The sequence below is a fragment of the Mirounga angustirostris genome, unplaced genomic scaffold (genome assembly GCF_029215605.1).
Source record: "Mirounga angustirostris isolate CCGP_5_RB_7025 unplaced genomic scaffold, mMirAng1.0.hap1 SCAF_15, whole genome shotgun sequence".
Lineage (NCBI taxonomy): Eukaryota > Metazoa > Chordata > Mammalia > Carnivora > Phocidae > Mirounga > Mirounga angustirostris.
The window spans coordinates 41587137-41606366 of NW_026991723.1; the positions used below are offsets into that span (position 1 = coordinate 41587137).

At 38.1% G+C, this 19230-nt stretch overlaps 1 protein-coding gene across 1 annotated transcript in view; it reads left to right on the plus strand.

Annotated features, from left to right (window-relative positions):
• The window catches only part of CCDC171 (coiled-coil domain containing 171), a 304666-nt gene that overhangs the window by 104335 nt on the left and 181101 nt on the right, over nt 1–19230 (plus strand). Inside the window, exons 12-15 of the mRNA XM_064580122.1 lie at nt 12241–12347; nt 14321–14410; nt 15458–15658; nt 18233–18400. Coding sequence (XP_064436192.1) covers nt 12241–12347; nt 14321–14410; nt 15458–15658; nt 18233–18400 — 566 coding nt within the window. The remainder of the gene's footprint in view (nt 1–12240; nt 12348–14320; nt 14411–15457; nt 15659–18232; nt 18401–19230) is intronic.

Here is a 19230-nt window from a genome sequence, read left to right on the forward strand (position 1 = left end):
ATCTTCTTCAGCCTTGGTGGTCTTCCACGGTAAATGTTTGTGAAGCAACAGTAACCCCCCCGCTTATCTTCGTGTCGCAGATGAGGCAAAGTTTCAGTTATTGTAAGACCTTCAGGAATTTATTTACTTAGAGGATTTACCGGGATTTTCTCGAGGGTGATCAGTATGATAGTTCACACCTTGTTTCCTAGTGCTTCCAACACTGCTCTCTCCGACTCCCTGTTCTCTCCTTCCACCCTGCTCCCCCTGCAGTCTGTTTTCTCTGTAGCCACCAGAATGATCATTTGAAAACCCAAGTGAGAGCATGTTATTCCTTTGCTTTAAATCTTCTTGGGCTCTGCATTTCACTAAGCATAGAAGCCAAAGCGCTAGCAATGCCTTGCAAGACCCAATGTGGTCTGCCCCTATCCTTTATCACCCCTTTGACGTCCCGTTGTACCTCTCTGTTTCGGCCCCTCTGGCCTCCTGTTGTTTCTTGAGCACACCAAGCATGCTCTTGCCTCGGGGGCCTTTGTGCTGGCCATTCTTTCCACCTGGAAAGTTCCTCACTTAGATGTGTCTGCATGGCTCTCTCTCTCTCTCGTCTTTTTATTTTATTTATTTAAAAAAATTTTTAAAAGGTTTTTTTATTTTTTAAGTAATCTCTGCCCCCAATGTGGGGCTTGAACTCACAACCTTGAGATCAAGAGTCACATGCTCTACTGACTGAGCCAGCCAGGCACCCCTCTCTTGTCTTTGAAAATCTATGCTCAGATCTCACCTCCATGAAGCTTACCCGCTACTCATTCCCATGCCACTTGTCTCACTACCTCTTTCCCTTTTCTGCTCTACTTTTTTTCTTCCCCGAGCACTTGCTGCTGTCCAACATTTCTAACAGACTACACGGTGCATTTATTTTATCTGTGTTAGTCAGAATTCTCTGAAGAAGCAGAACCAGTAGGATAGATGTAGGAATGGCTGCCATGGTTATAGAGGCTGGGCAATCCCATGACCTGTCATCTGCAGACTGAAGACCCAGGAAAGCCAGTGATGTAATTCAGTCTGAATCCAAAGACCTGAGAACCTCGCGGCTCCCGGGGTCCGAAGGAGGAGATGGAAGACCCAGCTCAAGAAGAAAGAGAGAATTTGTCCTCCTTCCACCATTTTGTCTGTGATGGGGGGATAGGGAGGCAATAGGTTGCCTCACCACTCTGGTGAGGGCAGATCTTCTTTACTTAGTCTACTGATTCAAATGCTAATTTCTTTCAGAAACACCTTCACAGACACACCCAGAAATGTTTGCCAGCTGTCTGGGCATCCCTTAGCTCAGTCCAGTTGACACATAAAATTAATCCCCACAATATCTAAGCTCCAAGAGGGCAAGGATCTTTGTCCCTTTTATTTACTAATGTACTTTAAGCAGCTAGATCATTCCTTGCATAAAGCAGTCACTCAGCAAATATTTGTTGAATATTAATGAACAAAAGTGTGAATGAATTAATATCAAGTCAAAAGTCTAATTTGCATTTTAATTTTTGAGGTTATAAAGGTAGTCATGGAGTCCAAATTATAGCAGCCTTTTGGGTAGCAATCCATACGGAGTCATCAGGAAGATTGACCTTAAGTGGAAAAGATGTACAATCTTACATGGGCCATAGAAATGCCACCTGGATTATCTACTATCATTGGGCAAGATAGTCTCAATTTGCTTGAACAGGGACATTTATTTCCTAGTTCTGCTTCCTACTGAAATTGAAGCATAACAGCTGTTCATATCTCATTTCTTTTCTGGTGAAAATTCTTCTAGGAGGGTGTGTATGGGGAGAAATCCTTTCCCACTTTGAACCCTTTCTGCCTGGAGTGTTTCTTCTAATACAGTTTCACCTCTGCCTGAGGATGTTAGCAAACATATAGAATGTAACTTTTCTTTCCTTAGGTTCCTGAAAGAAAGTTTTTCTTGTGGCTCAGTCTTGGATCCTCCTCAGGGTGGTTGACTTTCGTGTTGACTGAGAGCCCTCTGACCTTCTTCAACCTTTCCTTCCTTGAGGAAATCATTTGTAATACTCTAGAGGTGTTCTTTTTCTTTCTACTGGGGAGGACCCTGGGAAATAATAGCAACAGCCTTTGATGCCTTTAGGTGTATAAATATATATATATATATATATATCACCCAGGAATTGGGCAGTCTCAGGGACGGCTCTTAGGATGATCAGTACAATAAATTGGACTTTTCCTCTCCTCTCTCCTTCTTTACTTCTTTAATAAAGGACTGTGGCCTAGATCTGATATCTTCCTGAGAATTTTAATTGTTCTTGTGAACCTCATGGCTGGTATCTTTTTTTTTTTTTTAATTTTTTTATTCTTATATTATCCCCATACATTGCATCATTAGTTTTTGATGTACTGTTCCATGATTCATTGTTTGTGCATAACACCCAGTGCTCCATGCAGAATGTGCCCTCCTCAATACCCATCACCAGGCTAACCCATCCTCCCACCCCCCTCCCCTCTAGAACCCTCAGTTTGTTTTTCAGAGTCCATCGTCTCTCATGGTTCATCTACCCCTCCAATTTCCCCCCCTTCATTCTTCCCCTCCTGCTACCTTCTTCTTCTTCTTTTTTTTTTTCTTAACATATATTGCATTATTTGTTTCAGAGGTACAGATCTGAGATTCAACAGTCTTGCACAATTTACAGTGCTTACCAGAGCACATACCCTCCCCAGTGTCTATCACCCAGTCACCCCATCCCCCCACCCCACCCCCCACTCCAGCAACCCTCAGTTTGTTTCTTGTGATTAAGAATTCCTCATATCAGTGAGATCATATGATACATGTCTTTCTCTGTTTGACTTATTTCGCTCAACATAATACCCTCCGGTTCCATCCACGCCGTTGCAAATGGCAAGATCTCATTCCTTTTGATGGCTGCATAATATTCCATTGTATATATATACCACTTCTTCTTTATCCATTCATCTGCCGATGGACATCTTGGCTCTTTCCACAGTTTGGCTATTGTGGACATTGCTGCTATAAACATCGGGGTGCACGTACCCTTTCGGATCCCTACTTTTGTATCTTTGGGGTAAATACCCAGTAGTGCAATTGCTGGATCATATGGTAGCTCTATTTTCAACTTTTTGAGGAACCTCCATACTGTTTTCCAGAGTGGCTGCACCAGCTTGCATTCCTACCAACAGTGTAGGAGGGTTCCCCTTTCTCCGCATCCCCGCCAACATCTGTCGTTTCCTGACTTGTTAATTTTATGGCTGGTACCTTTTAACTGGAGATTTATGGGTCACTGAGAAGCTGAGGATGCTTATAAGAGCGGCACACAGGTCTCCTTCGGTGTCATTTGCCAAATTCTTCTAGCTTACTTCTCTCACCTCCCAATCCACTTCTCACTTACTTCTTTCACCTCCCTTACAAACCAAAATTGGCCTACTTCATCATGCTCGTTGTTTCAGTTTGCAAAATCCAAGGAAGTGACTTCAGTAAGAGTGATCAACTCCTCTAATGGGATCATTAATTAATCACACAATTATGAAGGCTAAGAAATCCAACACCTGCAGCTGGCAAGCTGGAGACACAGGAGGATTGATGGTATAGTTCCAGTTTGATTTTGAAGTCCTGAGAACCAGGAGAGCTGCTGGTGTAAGTTCCAGGCGAAGTCTGAGTCAAAAGGCAGGAGAAGACCAATGTCTCAACTTGAAGACAATCAGGCAGAGAGAAAGAATTCCTTCTTATTTGGCCTTTTATTCTATTCAGACCTCCAGTGGATTGGATGAGGCCCATCTGCTCTGGGGAGGGTAATCTGCTTTCTCAGTCTGCTGATCCAAATGTCAGTCTCATCCAGAAACATCCTCATAGACCCACCCAGAAAAAATGTGTAACTGAATATCTGTGTCCCAGTCAAGTTTATGCATAAAACTAACCATCGTATCCCCTCCTCCCCTTACTCTTAGCCTGTAGTAACCACCATTCTACTTTCAGTTTGTATGAATTTGACTACTTTAGACACCTCTTATAGTGGAATCATATAGTATTGGTCTTTTTGTGATTGGCTTATTTCACCTAGCACAAGGACGTCAAGTTTCATTCATGTTATAGCATGTGACAGGAATCCTTCCTTTTTGAGGCTGAATAATATTTACATTTTGTTTATCTGTTGAGGACCTTTGGATCACTTCTACCTTTTGGCTATTATGAATAGTCCTCCTATAAACATGGAAATATCTCTTCAGACCTTGCTTTCAGTTCTTTTAAATATACACCCAGAAGGGGCGCCTGGGTGGCTCAGTTGGTTAAGCAACTGCCTTCGGCTCAGGACATGATCCCAGAGTCCCGGGATCGAGTCCCGCATCAGGCTCCCTGCTCAGCAGGGAGTCTGCTTCTCCCTCTGACCCTCCTCCCTCTCATGCTCTCTGTCTCTCATTCTCTCTCTCGCAAATAAATAAAATCTTAAAATATATATATATATACACACCCAGAAGTGAAATCACTGGTCTATTAACTTTTTTTTTTTTAATTTTATTTTTAAGTAATCTCTGTACCCAACATGGGTCTTGAACTCACAACCCCAAGATCAAAAGTCTCATGCTCCATGACTGAGGTGCCCCTGGTCTATTAACTTTTATCACAGAACATTAGTGAAATGAGGCCATTTCCATATTTTATTCACTATAAATTGAGTTCCCTGGTTAGAAGGAATGCTATGTGGATTATGTAATTATGAATAAGATGTCTTGTAAATTCACAGATGGTGATTTCAGCAGAAATACTATGGTCAGGGAAGGTAAATCTATACCCAGAGTTAGTGTCTACTGTAGTAAGAATGAAACATTGCTCCTTCCATGATGGAAGTGACTTAGTATAATCAACTTGCCACCAGGCCCTAGAGATGGTGTCATATCATGGGTTCACTGTCTTTGCTATTGATAGATTTTGCATACAACAGGGGTTGTAATCCTATCAGTCGTGGTGAATGGATGTCTGTGTTGCTGAGCCCATGTATTCCCTCCATCCTTGCTGCCATGACCCTTTTGTTGTAAGGAAAACAAAGGTGGTAAGGACAAAGGTGGCTGGGAAGAGATGCTAGCTAATAGCCACAGAATGCCTCATCTTGTCCTCCTGATTATTAAGATCCTCTTCTACTAATTGTTCTGGGCACAGTGCCCATTTGGAGAGGTCTGTCCACACACTCTTGCCCATATCACCTTGCTACTGATTTTCCAGTTGTGTTCTTTTTGAGTCCCTGACCATTTTTGTTAAATGTTAGTTCCTACCCACACATTGGTGTACATTTGTACTTTTGGTCGTTTCTCATTCCAGGTGAAATGACAGGTCCATTACTTGTCTGACTACTGGCAGGATTTCACTTCATCGCTATCCTTCAGGGCCACCCTTGAGTGGGGTTATAGTGCTGCAACTGTTTACTTTTAATTAGAGTCAGCATATACAGAACCTTCTATATACTGAGCCCATTTCTTCCATTGGTCAACAGGTCATAGGGAACCTTCCATGGATTCAGGTTGTAGATTAAGAGGGGAGGCAATATAACAGGCATAGGGCCCATTCGAATCTGGACTATTTGCTCATGTAACTTAATTATGCCTTCAGGATTTGTTTGAATCCAGTTTTGTATAGACCACTTTCACTTGATGATAGAGTGCTGTTGTGCATGCCCAAATTTATGGATTGGTGGATCAGACAGTAATGATTTTATGGTGGGCAATTCAGGTCTCATGGTAAATTGGTGGCCATGAATGTATTATCTGCTGAGGACCAGTAGCAAGTGTAAAGCTTGATTCTCAAGAGGAGAAGAGTTATCTGTAGAGGATGACTTGCTTTGTTCTGATACCCTAAAAGTTTACACTGTGATTCTGTGAGGACCTGCCAAACTTGACCTGCGGGAGCTTGAGCCATCAGAATGCTGTCATCAACTTGGTAGAGAGCTAAGTAGAACTTGTGAGGTCTTTTGGAATGGAAAGTTGATCAAGATTTCTATAGACTAGATTCTGCTGGAGTTGATATAGCTCTGAGGTAAAGCTATGAAGGTATATTGCTGGCCCTGACTGTTGAAGGAAATTGTTTTGGTAGTTTTTACTAAAAAGATGGAAGAAATAGCTTCATTCCAATTGCTGGGAAATGTATTGACCTGTTCCAACAATGGAACTACATCTTCAACTGCAGCTGCAATTGGAATCACATGTAATTATGCTTACAGTAATTCACTGTCATTCCCTAAGATTCATCTGTATCCTGCACAAGCTAGGTAGATGAGATGAATGCTGATGTGGTTGGAATAACCACCCCTGTATCTTTTAAGCCCTTCCCAATGGCACTGATCTCTGCAGTCTCTCCAGAAAGGTGGCATTACTTTTGACTTACTATTTTGGTAGGTAAAATTTTAGTGACTTCCACTTGCTTTTTTTCTATTTGGTTTTCCTCTGTCAATCCTCCACTCCATGGGTCAGGTAACCAGTATGGATAGGGTGCCAGTTTCTGCATTTGTCTTTTCTTTTTTCTGCATTCCAAACCAGGGAAATAAGGTGGGTTCAGGTACCTACTGGGCCCACTGGTGATAGAAACTTAGCCAAAACTCAGTCAATCTCCTGATTTCTGTAAGCTCCCACCTTAACTAGTGAACCACAATAGCATGTTAGTTCTGTAGGAATTAGTATCAGCTCAGATCCAGTGCCCAGCTATCCCAGTGATTAACCCCTTTCTCCAGTGCATAGTCACCTTGGTAAATGGTTGCACGTTTCTTTGAGGAAGGTGAGGAGGAAGATTTACAGTATGATCTTCTGGCAGTATGTTAGGGTTTCCAAAGGGAACTCCTCCTCTTTATTCAAGAGATACTGGGTCTGTGAACTAGCTCAAGTCTGATAATTGATTGAGAGCCAAGACTCTTTTCCGTGTTGATTTAAGTTCTACCTCTGGTAATGAGACCTACAGTTTTTCTACTTATACAAATCAGATAACATTTAGGTAGAGTGCCTATTTTAGTCCTATGAACACCATGATCAGTTAGCCAACACCAGTGATCTCTGTGGGTAAAACCATTTTGTTTACTGCTTTGATTTCGTTATGATGACCATGTCCATTTTGTTTCTGGAAGTTAAGTACTGCCACTTGGCCTTTGTCACCCAGATCCCATCATCCTCACTGAATTCAGGGAACCCAGCTTGATAGCTGTTATCTCTGCTCACAAAGCTTATTGAGCCACACAGAGCTAGCTTACCAAGGACGCTGGGGCTCCCCTCACCAATACATTTCTCAAACATTGGTAAAGAAAGTGTTTTCTTTTTCTTTTTTTTTTTTTTTAACTTTCCCTGGAGACATAGTTAGGGGGTAGGTGAGCAAGACTTACATAATAAATACTCTCCATATGTTAGAAAAGTTAGAAGTCATTTTCCTTAAAAACTCCAGAATGGGTACCTGTGTTTACAAGATAAGGAAGATGTTTGTTTATGATCTCAGTGAGTAAAACAAATTAATATACAGAATGTAGTCTCAGTTTGAAAAGCATAACTGCCAACAAAATGTTTATATTTAATGCTTTTGGAGTGAAAAGGGAATTTTCTTGGTCATCAATGTATTAAATGTTTAGATTTTCTTAGGTGAAGATAAAACCCATTTGAATGTTATTTTCTGTGTCTTACTATGTGATTAAAAATCCACATTAAACAACATGTTTTTTTTTCCTATTCTGAGGTTGAACATGACTACCCATGTTCTATATGTATGTATATATACATACATACACACATACATACACATATGTATTCTTTTTTTTTAAAGATTTTTATTTATTTATTGAGAGAGAGAGAATGATAGAGAGGGAGCATGAGAGGGAGGAGGTCAGAGGGAGAAGCAGACTCCCTGCTGAGCAGGGAGCCCAATGGGGGACTCAATCCTGGGACTCCAGGATCATGACCTGAGCCAAAGGCAGTCGCTTAACCAACTGAGCCACCCAGGCACCCCACACATGTGTATTCTTAAAAAAAAATCTCAGTCTTTTGTCTTCTGTTGTCTCTCCATTCTTTCTTTCTTTCTTTTTTTTTTTTTTTTTTAAGATTTTGTTTATTCATTTGAGACACAGAGATACAGAGAGAGAGAGAGCATGAGCAGGGGGAGAGGCAGAGGGAGAGGGAGAAGCAGGCTCCCTGCTGAGCCAGGAGCCCGACGTGGGGCTCAATCCCAGGCCCCTGGGATCAGGACTTGAGCCGAAGGCAGATGCTTAACCATCTGAGCCATCCAGGCGCCCCTCTTTTTTTTTCTTTTTTTTAAAGATTTTATTTATTTATTTGAGAGAGAGAGAGAGAGAGATCACTAGCAGGAGGGAAGGGTAGAGGGAGAAGCAGACTCCCTACAGGGAGCCCGATGCCGGGCTCGATCCCAGGACCCCAGGATCATGACCTGAACCAAAGGCGGATGCTTAACTGACTGAGCCACCCAGGCGCCCTCTCCATTATTTCTTAATAATTCTCCCCTTTTGGGGTCTTGCAGGAAACTGAAGTAGATAAGAGAATGTTTGAAAGGTTGAAGAGATAGACTTAACCTTATTCATCACAACTTACTGTTTCTACTGTGGAACTATAGGTTGATGAAAACCAGCTTGGGAAACAGTGGTTTATTTGGGTCATATGAAAATATTTAGCTTTTGAGCTTGTTTAAAAGAAAACATTTAAATCGAGGGCTTGGAACCATTTCTCCTACCTCCCTCTCTGCCGTGGGCTACTCATTCAAAAAAAGATTTGCCTTTATGTAATCGTTCTAGGTAAGTATATACCTAAGAAACATAGAAATTGAGTGTTCTATATTAGCATAGCCGTTTCTAATCTACCATGAGATCATGAAAGAAAGATATACCCTTGACGAGAGATTGGTTAGTCCCAAACAGGATGGAAAATTCATTCTTCCCCAAAAACCTTCTCTGGTCAGAAGCACTGCCAGTTGAGGTTGGCCTTTTTAGCCAAATAATTATACCACAATCTGAGTAGAATTGTTAATCAGAATCAGATTCAGGTCATTTGCTTCAAATCACAAAAGATAATAATGCTTAAATTGTCTGAAAAATAAAATCATGATACATACCAGAAGAGAATATCACTATAAATAATAAAACATTCACTGGTTATGATATGGATACACATACATATATTTTTGTATTTAATGTGTTACGATGTTGAGTACAAATACAAAATAAAATGTGAAAATTCTCAAAAACAAAAACAAAGGGGTGCCTGGTGGCTCAGTCGTTAAGTGTCTGCCTTCGGCTCAGGTCATGATCCCAGGGTCCTAAGATCGAGCCCCACATTGGGCTCCCTCCTTGATGGGAGGCCTGCTTCTCCCTCCCCCACTCCCCCTGCTTGTGTTCCTCCTCTCGCTATCTCTCTGTCAAATAAATAAATAAAATCTTAAAAAACAAAAACAAAAACCAAAAAAAAAGATTTGCCAAGGCAAACCCAGAGTTGAAATGTACTTAATATTAAAAGTGAGTGAGAGAGATTGAAACAGGTAGCAGTGATGGGGAAGTATAGGTTGGCCTCCAGGTACTGAAACATTTAAGTATAGGGAACGTTGGAAGGTTTTGAGTTGGTATTTTGAAATATAAAGTGTTCTAACACATTCTGTTCTTCATTTGGACTTTGACCTTTGAAAAGCCATTTATGACCACTTTTCAAATTATTTTCATTGCTCTTCATCTGTGAATTTTTAGAGCTTTCTTTGAGATCATTAATAGGTTATTGTTTCTTGTAATATTCAGGGGTTAGGATATTTTAGATTAAATCAAATTATCAATAAGGTCCTGAGTCCTAGTGACCCTTTCTTCTTATTTATAAGCATTTTTCCATGTTTCCATTTATAAGAATTTTTATAATGGATGTGGATAAGACTTAAAGCGTACTTTGTACTTCAACTAAACTTTATTGTATAAACATTTTCAAGCAAAGAAACTTTATTTTATGTAGAATATAATAATACGCATGAGTCAGTAAGGACAGGGCATTTTGTCCCCTTACCCTTTAACACTCATATTAAAATGGTTTTATTCTTCTGAATTTCTAAGAGGAAGCTTTCTCCCTTATTGTAAAAGCCAGCAGATTTCCCGAGTGTCCTTGGATGATTTATTCATGGCCTACTTGTGTAGTAGCAAAAGAAAAGAATTATACATTACATTTTTTTTTATCTTGTGCAAGAGCAATTTTTAAAAAAAATGTATTTGGTAAGACCTTTAATAAAATTTTTAATGAGTTGTCTTTCTAACTCATAGTAATTACAAAGAGTACTGTCTCCTCCATTATCATGGCTCAGAGCAGTGTCTTTTTTTTTTTTTTTCTTTTTGCCTAGCTGGGATATGTGTTGCTTCCATATTACTTCTGGTTTTTTGGTTAAATATTCTTCTTCTGTTTAAGAAAATCTGAGGTGAACCCACACTTAAGATAGTGTTTAAATTATACCTGGATGAGTATAGTAAATTTATTAGTAACATTTTGTCCAAGATTAAAACACTAAATATCACCAATATTCTGAGATAAAATTAGTCTATCATTAACCAAAATTTTTCCTTCCTTCCTGCCTTCCTTTCTTTCTTTGTTTTTTCCTTTATTATTGCTTTCTTCCCTATCCTCCCAAAGTTCTAGCAGTTGAATACATGAAGAATGGATAAATGATCTCATGTAATTATTTGTTTACTATCGTTCCTCTTTTTTTTTTTTTAAGATTTTATTTATTTATTTTAGAGATAGAGCAAAAGCATGTGCAAGGTGGGGGTGGGGGGAGAGCAGAGGGAGAGGGACAAGCAGACCCTGCGCTGAGGCTCGATCCCATGACCTAGAGATCATGACCTGAGCCGAAATCAAGAGTTGGACACCCAACTGACTGAGCCACCCAGGTGCCCCTCTTTCCTCCTCTTTTTATTATTTTTTTCTTTCTTTCTTTTTTTTTTCTTCCTCCTCTTTTTAGACTGTAAATTCTCTGAGGACAGAGACTACACCAATCTTATTCACCTCTATGCCTTGGATTAGTATGTAGTAGGAATTCAGTAAAGTATTTGAATGAATGAGTCAATGAATAATAAAACATATATTACGAATGCTTCTTTTTGAAATCATCCTTGTTAAAAATATGTTTCGTGTCTATTGAAATAGATTGTAAAATATGCTGGGGAGAAATTATAATAGGAAAAGAGAAATATTTTTAATAGCGTATTTTAACATTTGCTACTTGTTTTTTTTTTTTTTTAAATGCACAGATATCTATATTACATGTACATACTGGGCATGGAAAATATATTTCTCTAGGAAACATACATACAGAGGCACTTTTATTTGTATGGGAAAGCAACCTTCCGGGAAAAGGTTACACAATGCATGGATAAACACCACTTGTAAAGATTCATTTACATAAACGGTACACTTGCATATATATCCTACACAGGGAATATACAGTCCTCATCGATTTTGCTACTTGTTTTTTAACAGTAAAGGAGAAGTACAGTGAAAAATCAATTTAAAGTGGTTTTTAAAACTAAACTTTTGATGATTTTGGATTAATCTTTTGAACTACATTTGACCATGTGACCTTGATTAGCTCAACTAACTTATGGCCCAACTAAATTAAAATAGTTTGAGGGCATAATATGGAAATACTCATATTTTTATAATAAGTATCAGTTTTAAGGGTTTTAATTGAAACATGATGTGGGCCTGTGTAGATAATAGCATTTTTATTATTTATTTCAAATTGTAACTTGAGAATTTTAAGGATTGAAGAGTATTTCCAAGCATAACAGAAAATTATGTGCTCTTGGGTTCAGAAATTATTATTTAAGCAAAATAGGCCTGACTGTTCAGAAACACAAGGACCAAAGTAAGTGTATGTAACTTCCCAAAACAATGTTAGTATGTAGACTGTTCATTTAATTGTTGGATAACAGGTGTGTACAAATTCTTCAGTTATTTAGGAGATGGGGGAAAAAAAAAGAGCTCACTACTAACTACAGTATGGGCCTAGGTAAGGTAGGAAGTAGCCATAAATTTGAACTTGATACATTATGAACTTAATTTGATCACTTGTTTAGAAAGGCTATTAATACTTGGCTATACAGCAGTATACTTTGGAGAATAAGACTCTACTCAATGTTTCATAACATGTTTTCAGCTCTATCCAATTGTAATATCTCTGTTACTGTTTGCTTAGCTTTTGTCTCTTTGTGACTTTAGGATATATTTTCATCTTACATTTTTCTTTAGGCATCCACAAGGACAAAGATAAACCTCCCAGCTTCTCTGTTGTCCTTGAGACTTTGAGGCGTACCTTGACAGATTACCAGAACAAGCTGGAAGATGCATCTAATGAGGTAACACTTGCACTGTTTGGCTCTACACTTAGAGCCTTCAGCCTGCAGCACTTGGTTCCGTGCTTGTTACAAAGGTCAGAAAGATTGGGAATGTTGAATTGACAGCTTCACAGATACAAAAAATAATAAATTGTCTGTCACTGTTCTTTCTTTAAGTGTGGCCTAAAGTCATGTCTCACTTACGTTTTTGTAACTCTAAAGTCATCCTATTATTGTCAAAGTTACGAGGACTCTTGTCACTTCTTGGCCTTCAAAATTTATCTACTCTAATTTAATCAAAAAACGACACAAGTCATCTAAGTTAATATGTATTCTATTTATTTTATTTTATTTATTTATTTATTTATTTGACAGAGACAGACAGCGAGAGCAGGAACACAAGCAGGGGGAGTGGGAGAGGGAGAAGCAGGCCTCCCGCCGAGCAGGGAGCCCGATGTGGGACTCGATCCCAGGACCCTGGGATCATGACCTGAGCCGAAGGCAGTCGCTTAACCAACTGAGCCACCCAGGCGCCCAATATGTATTCTATTTAAATGTTCACGTGTTTTTAGGAAATTAGGAATAGGTAGTGGAAATTTAGGTTTTGTCAAGATTTTAGGTTAAGATTTCTACAAATTATGGAAGTCTTCACAAAACAAGAGAGAGGTTAGTTCTCATTCTCTAAAGGACTGTTGTTAGAAGTTTTCAAAAACAAATATCTGTTTGATGTAGCTTGGTAGTTTTTGGTTTGCTGATTAAAAAGCTCTTGCTTCTATTTTTCATCTCATTTGTATTGTTTAATGTGTGGATTGATAATTTTCTTGGGTATTAAAATATTTTATGGATTTATGCTTTAAAAATTGAAGAGTTTGTTTAGTTGGCTCTTGTCAAACTAGAGAGTATGAAATAATTACATGAAATACAATTAGCAAAACAACCAACAGATTGTTCAAACCAAAGACAAGCCACATAGCATAGAATTTAGTGTCTATCCTTTTGTTTGTTTGTTTCTTTCAAATAATACAAGGCCACGGAATCATTGTATTTCACATTTCAGAAGAGGTTTATTTCACTTTAGTTTACCACGGTCAACAAAGAAGGAAAAGTGAGTCTTCTTAATACTCTCTGTATTGTTCAAAAGGCAAAAAGAAAGTGACCATTGAAATCATTAAATTTCTATAAAGAACAAATATTGCTAAGTCTTTCCTAGTGAGACAAGGCAACCTGTATTGTTAGTAGTTTATGGAACTCTTCTGAGGCCTAGGTCTGGAAGCTGCAGGGTAACTAGGAACATATTACCCACAGCGAATTGTTATTTGGGAGGATGAATGTCACATGATCCTTAGCACAGTTGAAAAGTCGACTCAGCAGGCTTTGGCTTAGTAATGTGCTTTGTTGTGAACCAGTGCCAGAGACAGCAGTGGGGAGACCAAGGGGGGGCTGCAAAGAAAGCAAAAAGAGCAGGCTGCCAGAAAGAAGAATGAACTGTCAAAGAAAATAAATCACAAGCGGAGCAGGACCAACTGATGACCTGCCACAAGCCTTCCCAGGAGGACTGCATGTGACCGACCCTGAAGTTGTCATATGGAGTGAGAGACCACCGAATACCCTCATGATGTATAGAAAGAACAGTCTTCTGCTCTGCGCTTTTTTTCTTTCCTTCTAGATGCCAGTGCTTTTGGAGTTTTGGTCCAGTAGGATTTTAAGAATAAAGTTGTGTTTGTTTACAATAAGAATGAAATCCTTTATCCAGCCATCTAGTAAAAACACAGTAATATCACTGACATTTCAAGCTTGAATGCTTTTCCTTTTTAGACATGTGGACTTGGGACAGAAATGACATAGTTAGCCAAAAGAAAGACTTTTTCAAGACTCTTAATCACTATTGGAACATTGGTGTTTAAGTAATTGCCTAAAAAACATTTAAAGATTAGCTTTTGAATTACTCACCCTTGAAAAACATAAAAAAAGTAACTTACATCTTCTTTTATCAGCTAAACAGCATGAATGATGCCAAGGAAAAGGCATCGAGTGAACTTGATTCTACCAAACAGAAGATAGAATCTCACACTAAAAATATAAAGGTATTATGACTTAGAATAACTTTTTCCTTTTGTATTAAGAAACAAATATGATTATCTAGGGAATACTTTAAAGTGGAGATATCTGAAAATGTATCTCCCTATTTTTTATTAAGTATATTTGGATACAATTTTGATTTTTTTATTGTTGATCAAAGTAACGAGAATGTATTTTTCATTAAAAAAATAAAACTTGGTTGGAACTTATTTTGGTTAAAGGAAAGATGTATTTCCCAGATCTAATTATAATACCATAGATTCAAAAAATGATTTAAGATTTAATGCCCAGCCTCAGATACGTATTCAACATATTTTATTTACATAAGCACATCAGTATTTGGAGTCAGTTTTCATCATTTTAGGGTGGGGCAATTGTTTTTAGAGCATCATGCCTAGTAATGGGCTGAGACTGCACTTGGCTAAGGTCCAAGACAAGAGTTTATTTTATTTTCTGCACTGGTTTTATGTACTACATCTTTGCAAAATGATACCGAGGCAAGTCTCCGAGTTGGAAATTTTGTGTGTTGGTTCGTGTTGAGTTTGTCATGGACATACTTCAGTAGAATTTGTTAATAAGGTTGAAGAAGAAATAGTTCAGAATTTTTGTCACACACTTGAGATTTCTATTAGTATTTGGAGTCATTGGGAAGTAAATGTTCTTATATTAAATGTAAAATATTTCATTTGAAAATGTTATTTACATGTTATGAAAAATTATTTTGAGCTACCAAGCTATTTTTTTTTTTTTTTAATAATGAATTGAAAGGAAAACTCCTTTTCAAAGAGCTTTTAGGAATCAGGTATCTTATGAACATTTTATGTTTCAGTGTTAAAACTTAACAGTTTTTTCTAACTTTTGAGCTAAAATGGTATAGTTAGAAAATTGATTCAATAAATTACTGTAATGTTTAGCATTGTAGCCAAATGCTTGTGCTTGTGATTCTTTTATGGTAAAGCTTTGGAGGTCTTCATTATGTATTTTGTGTTTGTATCCTCCATCCCTTTATTGGCCGGCCTTCATGCAGTCTCTTTATTTTGCATCTCTGACAGGACCTTCAGGAAAAACTGGCTGATGTCAGTAGAGAGTTAAGTCATTTACGCACTAAATGTGCAGACAGAGAGGCTCTCATAAGCACGTTGAAAGTGGAACTACAGAATGTGCTGCACTGTTGGGAGAAAGAAAAGGCTCGAGCAGCGCAATCGGAGAGTGAACTGCAGAAGCTTGCCCAGGCTTTCCAGAAGGATACCGAGGTATTACCTGAGACAGGACGCCTGGCAGGAAAGGCCTTCACTAATCTCAGTTTTCTAAATTTACATACATCAAGTGGCTGTTTTTACTCTGATTTGTTCTGAGCCGACTCTTGAAATATTCATGCCAGCCGCACAATCGGTCACTCCATTACTCTTGTGTCATCCTATTTTGGAGAGAAGTAATGGAGTTTAACCCCTCTGTCGCTTCTGTGGCTTCATCTCTCTATTTAGAACATCATATCCCAAGCACTGAGGCTCCTAAAACAGTCCTTTCAAAGTTTGCCTATTTGCTGGTGACAAAATTATTTTTTATTTCAGTAGTTTAGTAGCTGAACATGGTGGAAAGAATATGTTTTTCGTAATCAGAAAGAACTGGACTTGACTTGTGGTGCTCCTGTTTACAAACTATGAATATGGACGTGGCATGCAGCTTAGTCTGTCCACATCTTAGTTTCTGATTTGCAAAACAGGAGTAACATCTCCTTTAATAGACAGTCTCCTTACTCTTTATAATTGTAGGATATTAACCAAAATTTAGGAGAAGACAAGTCCCTAATATTGAAACTTTATTTAGATGCTCTTGAGAGTTGCCTATCCATTTTTATTTATAAATGAGTTCTTAAAATATTATGACAAAACTTTTCTATTCTGTATGAGCCTGTGTGAATGGAATTGTTATCTTATATATTCTTTTACCCGTGGGATATAGAGCTAGTTTAGCTAGTGTGGAACCAGTTTATCTGAGTCGTCCTGCATATTGAGTTCATTACTCCAACAAATATGAACATGAATGCCAAGAGAGTAAAAAGGAAACATTCTTTCCACTCTTCTTACAGTCTGGGACTTAAATTGTGTCCACATGAAGGGGCTGGAATTGTTCTACACATCAGATAATGATTAAAGGAAAGGAAACTAGAAGCCTGCCTGTATTGTAAAGTCAGCATGTCTACAGCATTGTGGTTGGGTTCAACATGTGTGAATTGATTTTGGATCTTGAGATTCTCTTTTCACGCCAAATGGATGATTATCATGCATGGTTTATCACAGCCCAAGCAAAAAGGACATAATGGCGACACAATGAATTATCCTTAGGATGACTTGGCAAAATGTGGAGGGCGAAGACTTTTAGTGCCTGAATATTACATTTGGTTAGTTATATTTAATAAGATTTGTGAATATCTCAACCCAGTTGAAAATGTAAAAGACATCTTTAATTGCTTAGCAAAGAAAAAGGCATAACGTATTTATGAGGATTCTTCTGATATCCTAACTCAAGTTTGTGGTTGTAACTACATATTAAAATTTTTTGGTTTTAACTTGTTATATTTGGGAAAAGGTAAGGTAGCATATAGAGAGAATTAGATATACACATTCATATATGTATATAAATATATGAAAAATTCGCCACAATTTATAGTTATACAACCTTTACATATACCATATACAGTTTTTCTTATCTAGAAGATTAGCATTTCTATTTTTTCCCTCTCAGATTTTCTCCTTTAAAAGTTTTCTCTCAAATATTAAAAAAATTTGAAGGAGCTTATTTTATCTACAAAAGATATCCTTTTGCAGTTTTACACTGACCTCGTCTTGAGTTCCACTCTTGGGCACTTTATAGATGAAACACCTTATAAAGAGAGCCATTTGGCATTTCAGTAAATAAACTCTTTCTGTGTGTTCAAGATGGGATCAGCTTTTTACTGAATTCTATGGCATAGTGTTTCTGGGTTGTTAAACAGTGGATGGCTTAGTTACTACAATGGCAACATAATTTTAAAAAACTTATTACATATTTCTAATTGGACAGTTTCAAAAATATGTCTTGGGCAACTGTGTCCATTTCTTTTTGCCTGTTACTTTGTAATATTTAAGCACCTCTAAATGCCCAGTGTGCCAAATACTATATGAACTTACAGGGAAAACGAATGAGCCCCTCTTCCATATCTTTCATATCACTGTCTGCTTTGCCTAAGGGGCTGGGGATAGATTTCCTGTAAGTGGTAAGCAAACTGGAGTCCCTGGAGGAGGAAGATAGCTGAGTAATTGTGTACATGTAAAGCACAGATATTGGTGTAACTTTGTCTTTAACAGAGTTGAGTAACACTCTTCTCTCTATATTGGTTTTCTGACTTAGAATAACATCTGTTTTGGCGAATGTAAATATGAAATTATAGAATTACTGTCCTGACATCAGGACAAAAGTCAAAAGGGCTTAGAGACAATTAGTGCAGATAAGTCATGTCAGAGCTGAGAAAGGTGATGCCTGAACAGGCACTTAGGTCATCCTCGGAGGAGCAGAGCTGGGGTCAGAACCCTGGTCTTCTGGCTTCTAGACTGCAGATTTTGGTTTTGAATACCAAGTTTAAGCAATTCCAAGTTTTTATCTGGTGCTTTTGAATGTAAAAAAAAAGTCACCCAAGATGACAGTATAAAAAAAGTCACCCAAGATGATACTTGGGTATTTTAATTCCTTTCCAAGTTTTTGAAACAAATCCTTCACCACACGTAGCATGTGTTTTCCTTCTTACAGTGTTGATATACTGGAATTAATTTCTTTTTTTTTTCTCACAGGAGAAGCTAACCTTTCTTCATACCTTGTATCAGCACTTGATAGCAGGCTGTGTGCTCATGAAACAACCAGAAGGCATGCTGGATAAATTCTCTTGGACCGAGCTTTGTGCAGTCTTGCAGGAGAATGTTGATGCCCTGATCGCAGACCTCACCAGGGCTAATGAGAAGGTAACTGTCCTCGGGCACCAGATACCTCTATTAAATTCAGTGACATTTGTCCACATCACAGTATCATTAAGAGGGGCTGACATTCATCTTATTTCAAAAAGAATTTGGATGTTAATAATTCAATACCATTAATTATGGCTTGTCTACAACTCAGTTTGATGCCATTGCTGTGGGCATGTAAATGTGACTGAAGTCTGTATGAAGTCTCTAAGCTCCACACACTCTGTGCAGGACATGCTAATACTACTAGCCAGTATTAGCCACAGGGACCTAATTAAAAGAAAATAAATTAATCTTACTGATGAAGCAATTCAAAGAACTTAGTCATTTACATTAATAAACCAACTCTTTATGTAGCATAAAATAGAAACAAGACACAGTTATTCAAAAACATGATCTTAAAATTTTTGCCCAGGAAATAATGAGGTGTTACTTTAAAAGCACTTAAAAATTTAAAATTATGTTAATGGTATTTCTTGAATTATAACCAACTGTGTATTAACGGACCCCATTCAGTGCTGTAGCGTGTTCAAAGTATACATGGTAGCAGAAAACAGTGGACTTCACCCGCCCAGGAATTTAGTTTTTCAAAAAAAATAAAAACCACAAAAACAACAAGCCCTCTTTTGGTTATGGAAGACTTAAATGGCTTAGCAGACCAACCTATTCCACCGTTAAAGATACTGATTCTCATCCTGGGTCTACTGAACTGGTCAGGACTGTATTATGTGGTCTGGTTTCCAGATCTTAGTTGCCATGGCATTTGGTCTTATGCGACATGAAGAAAAAAATTGTTACCTAAGTTTTTTTCCCCCCCCCTCCAATCTGTT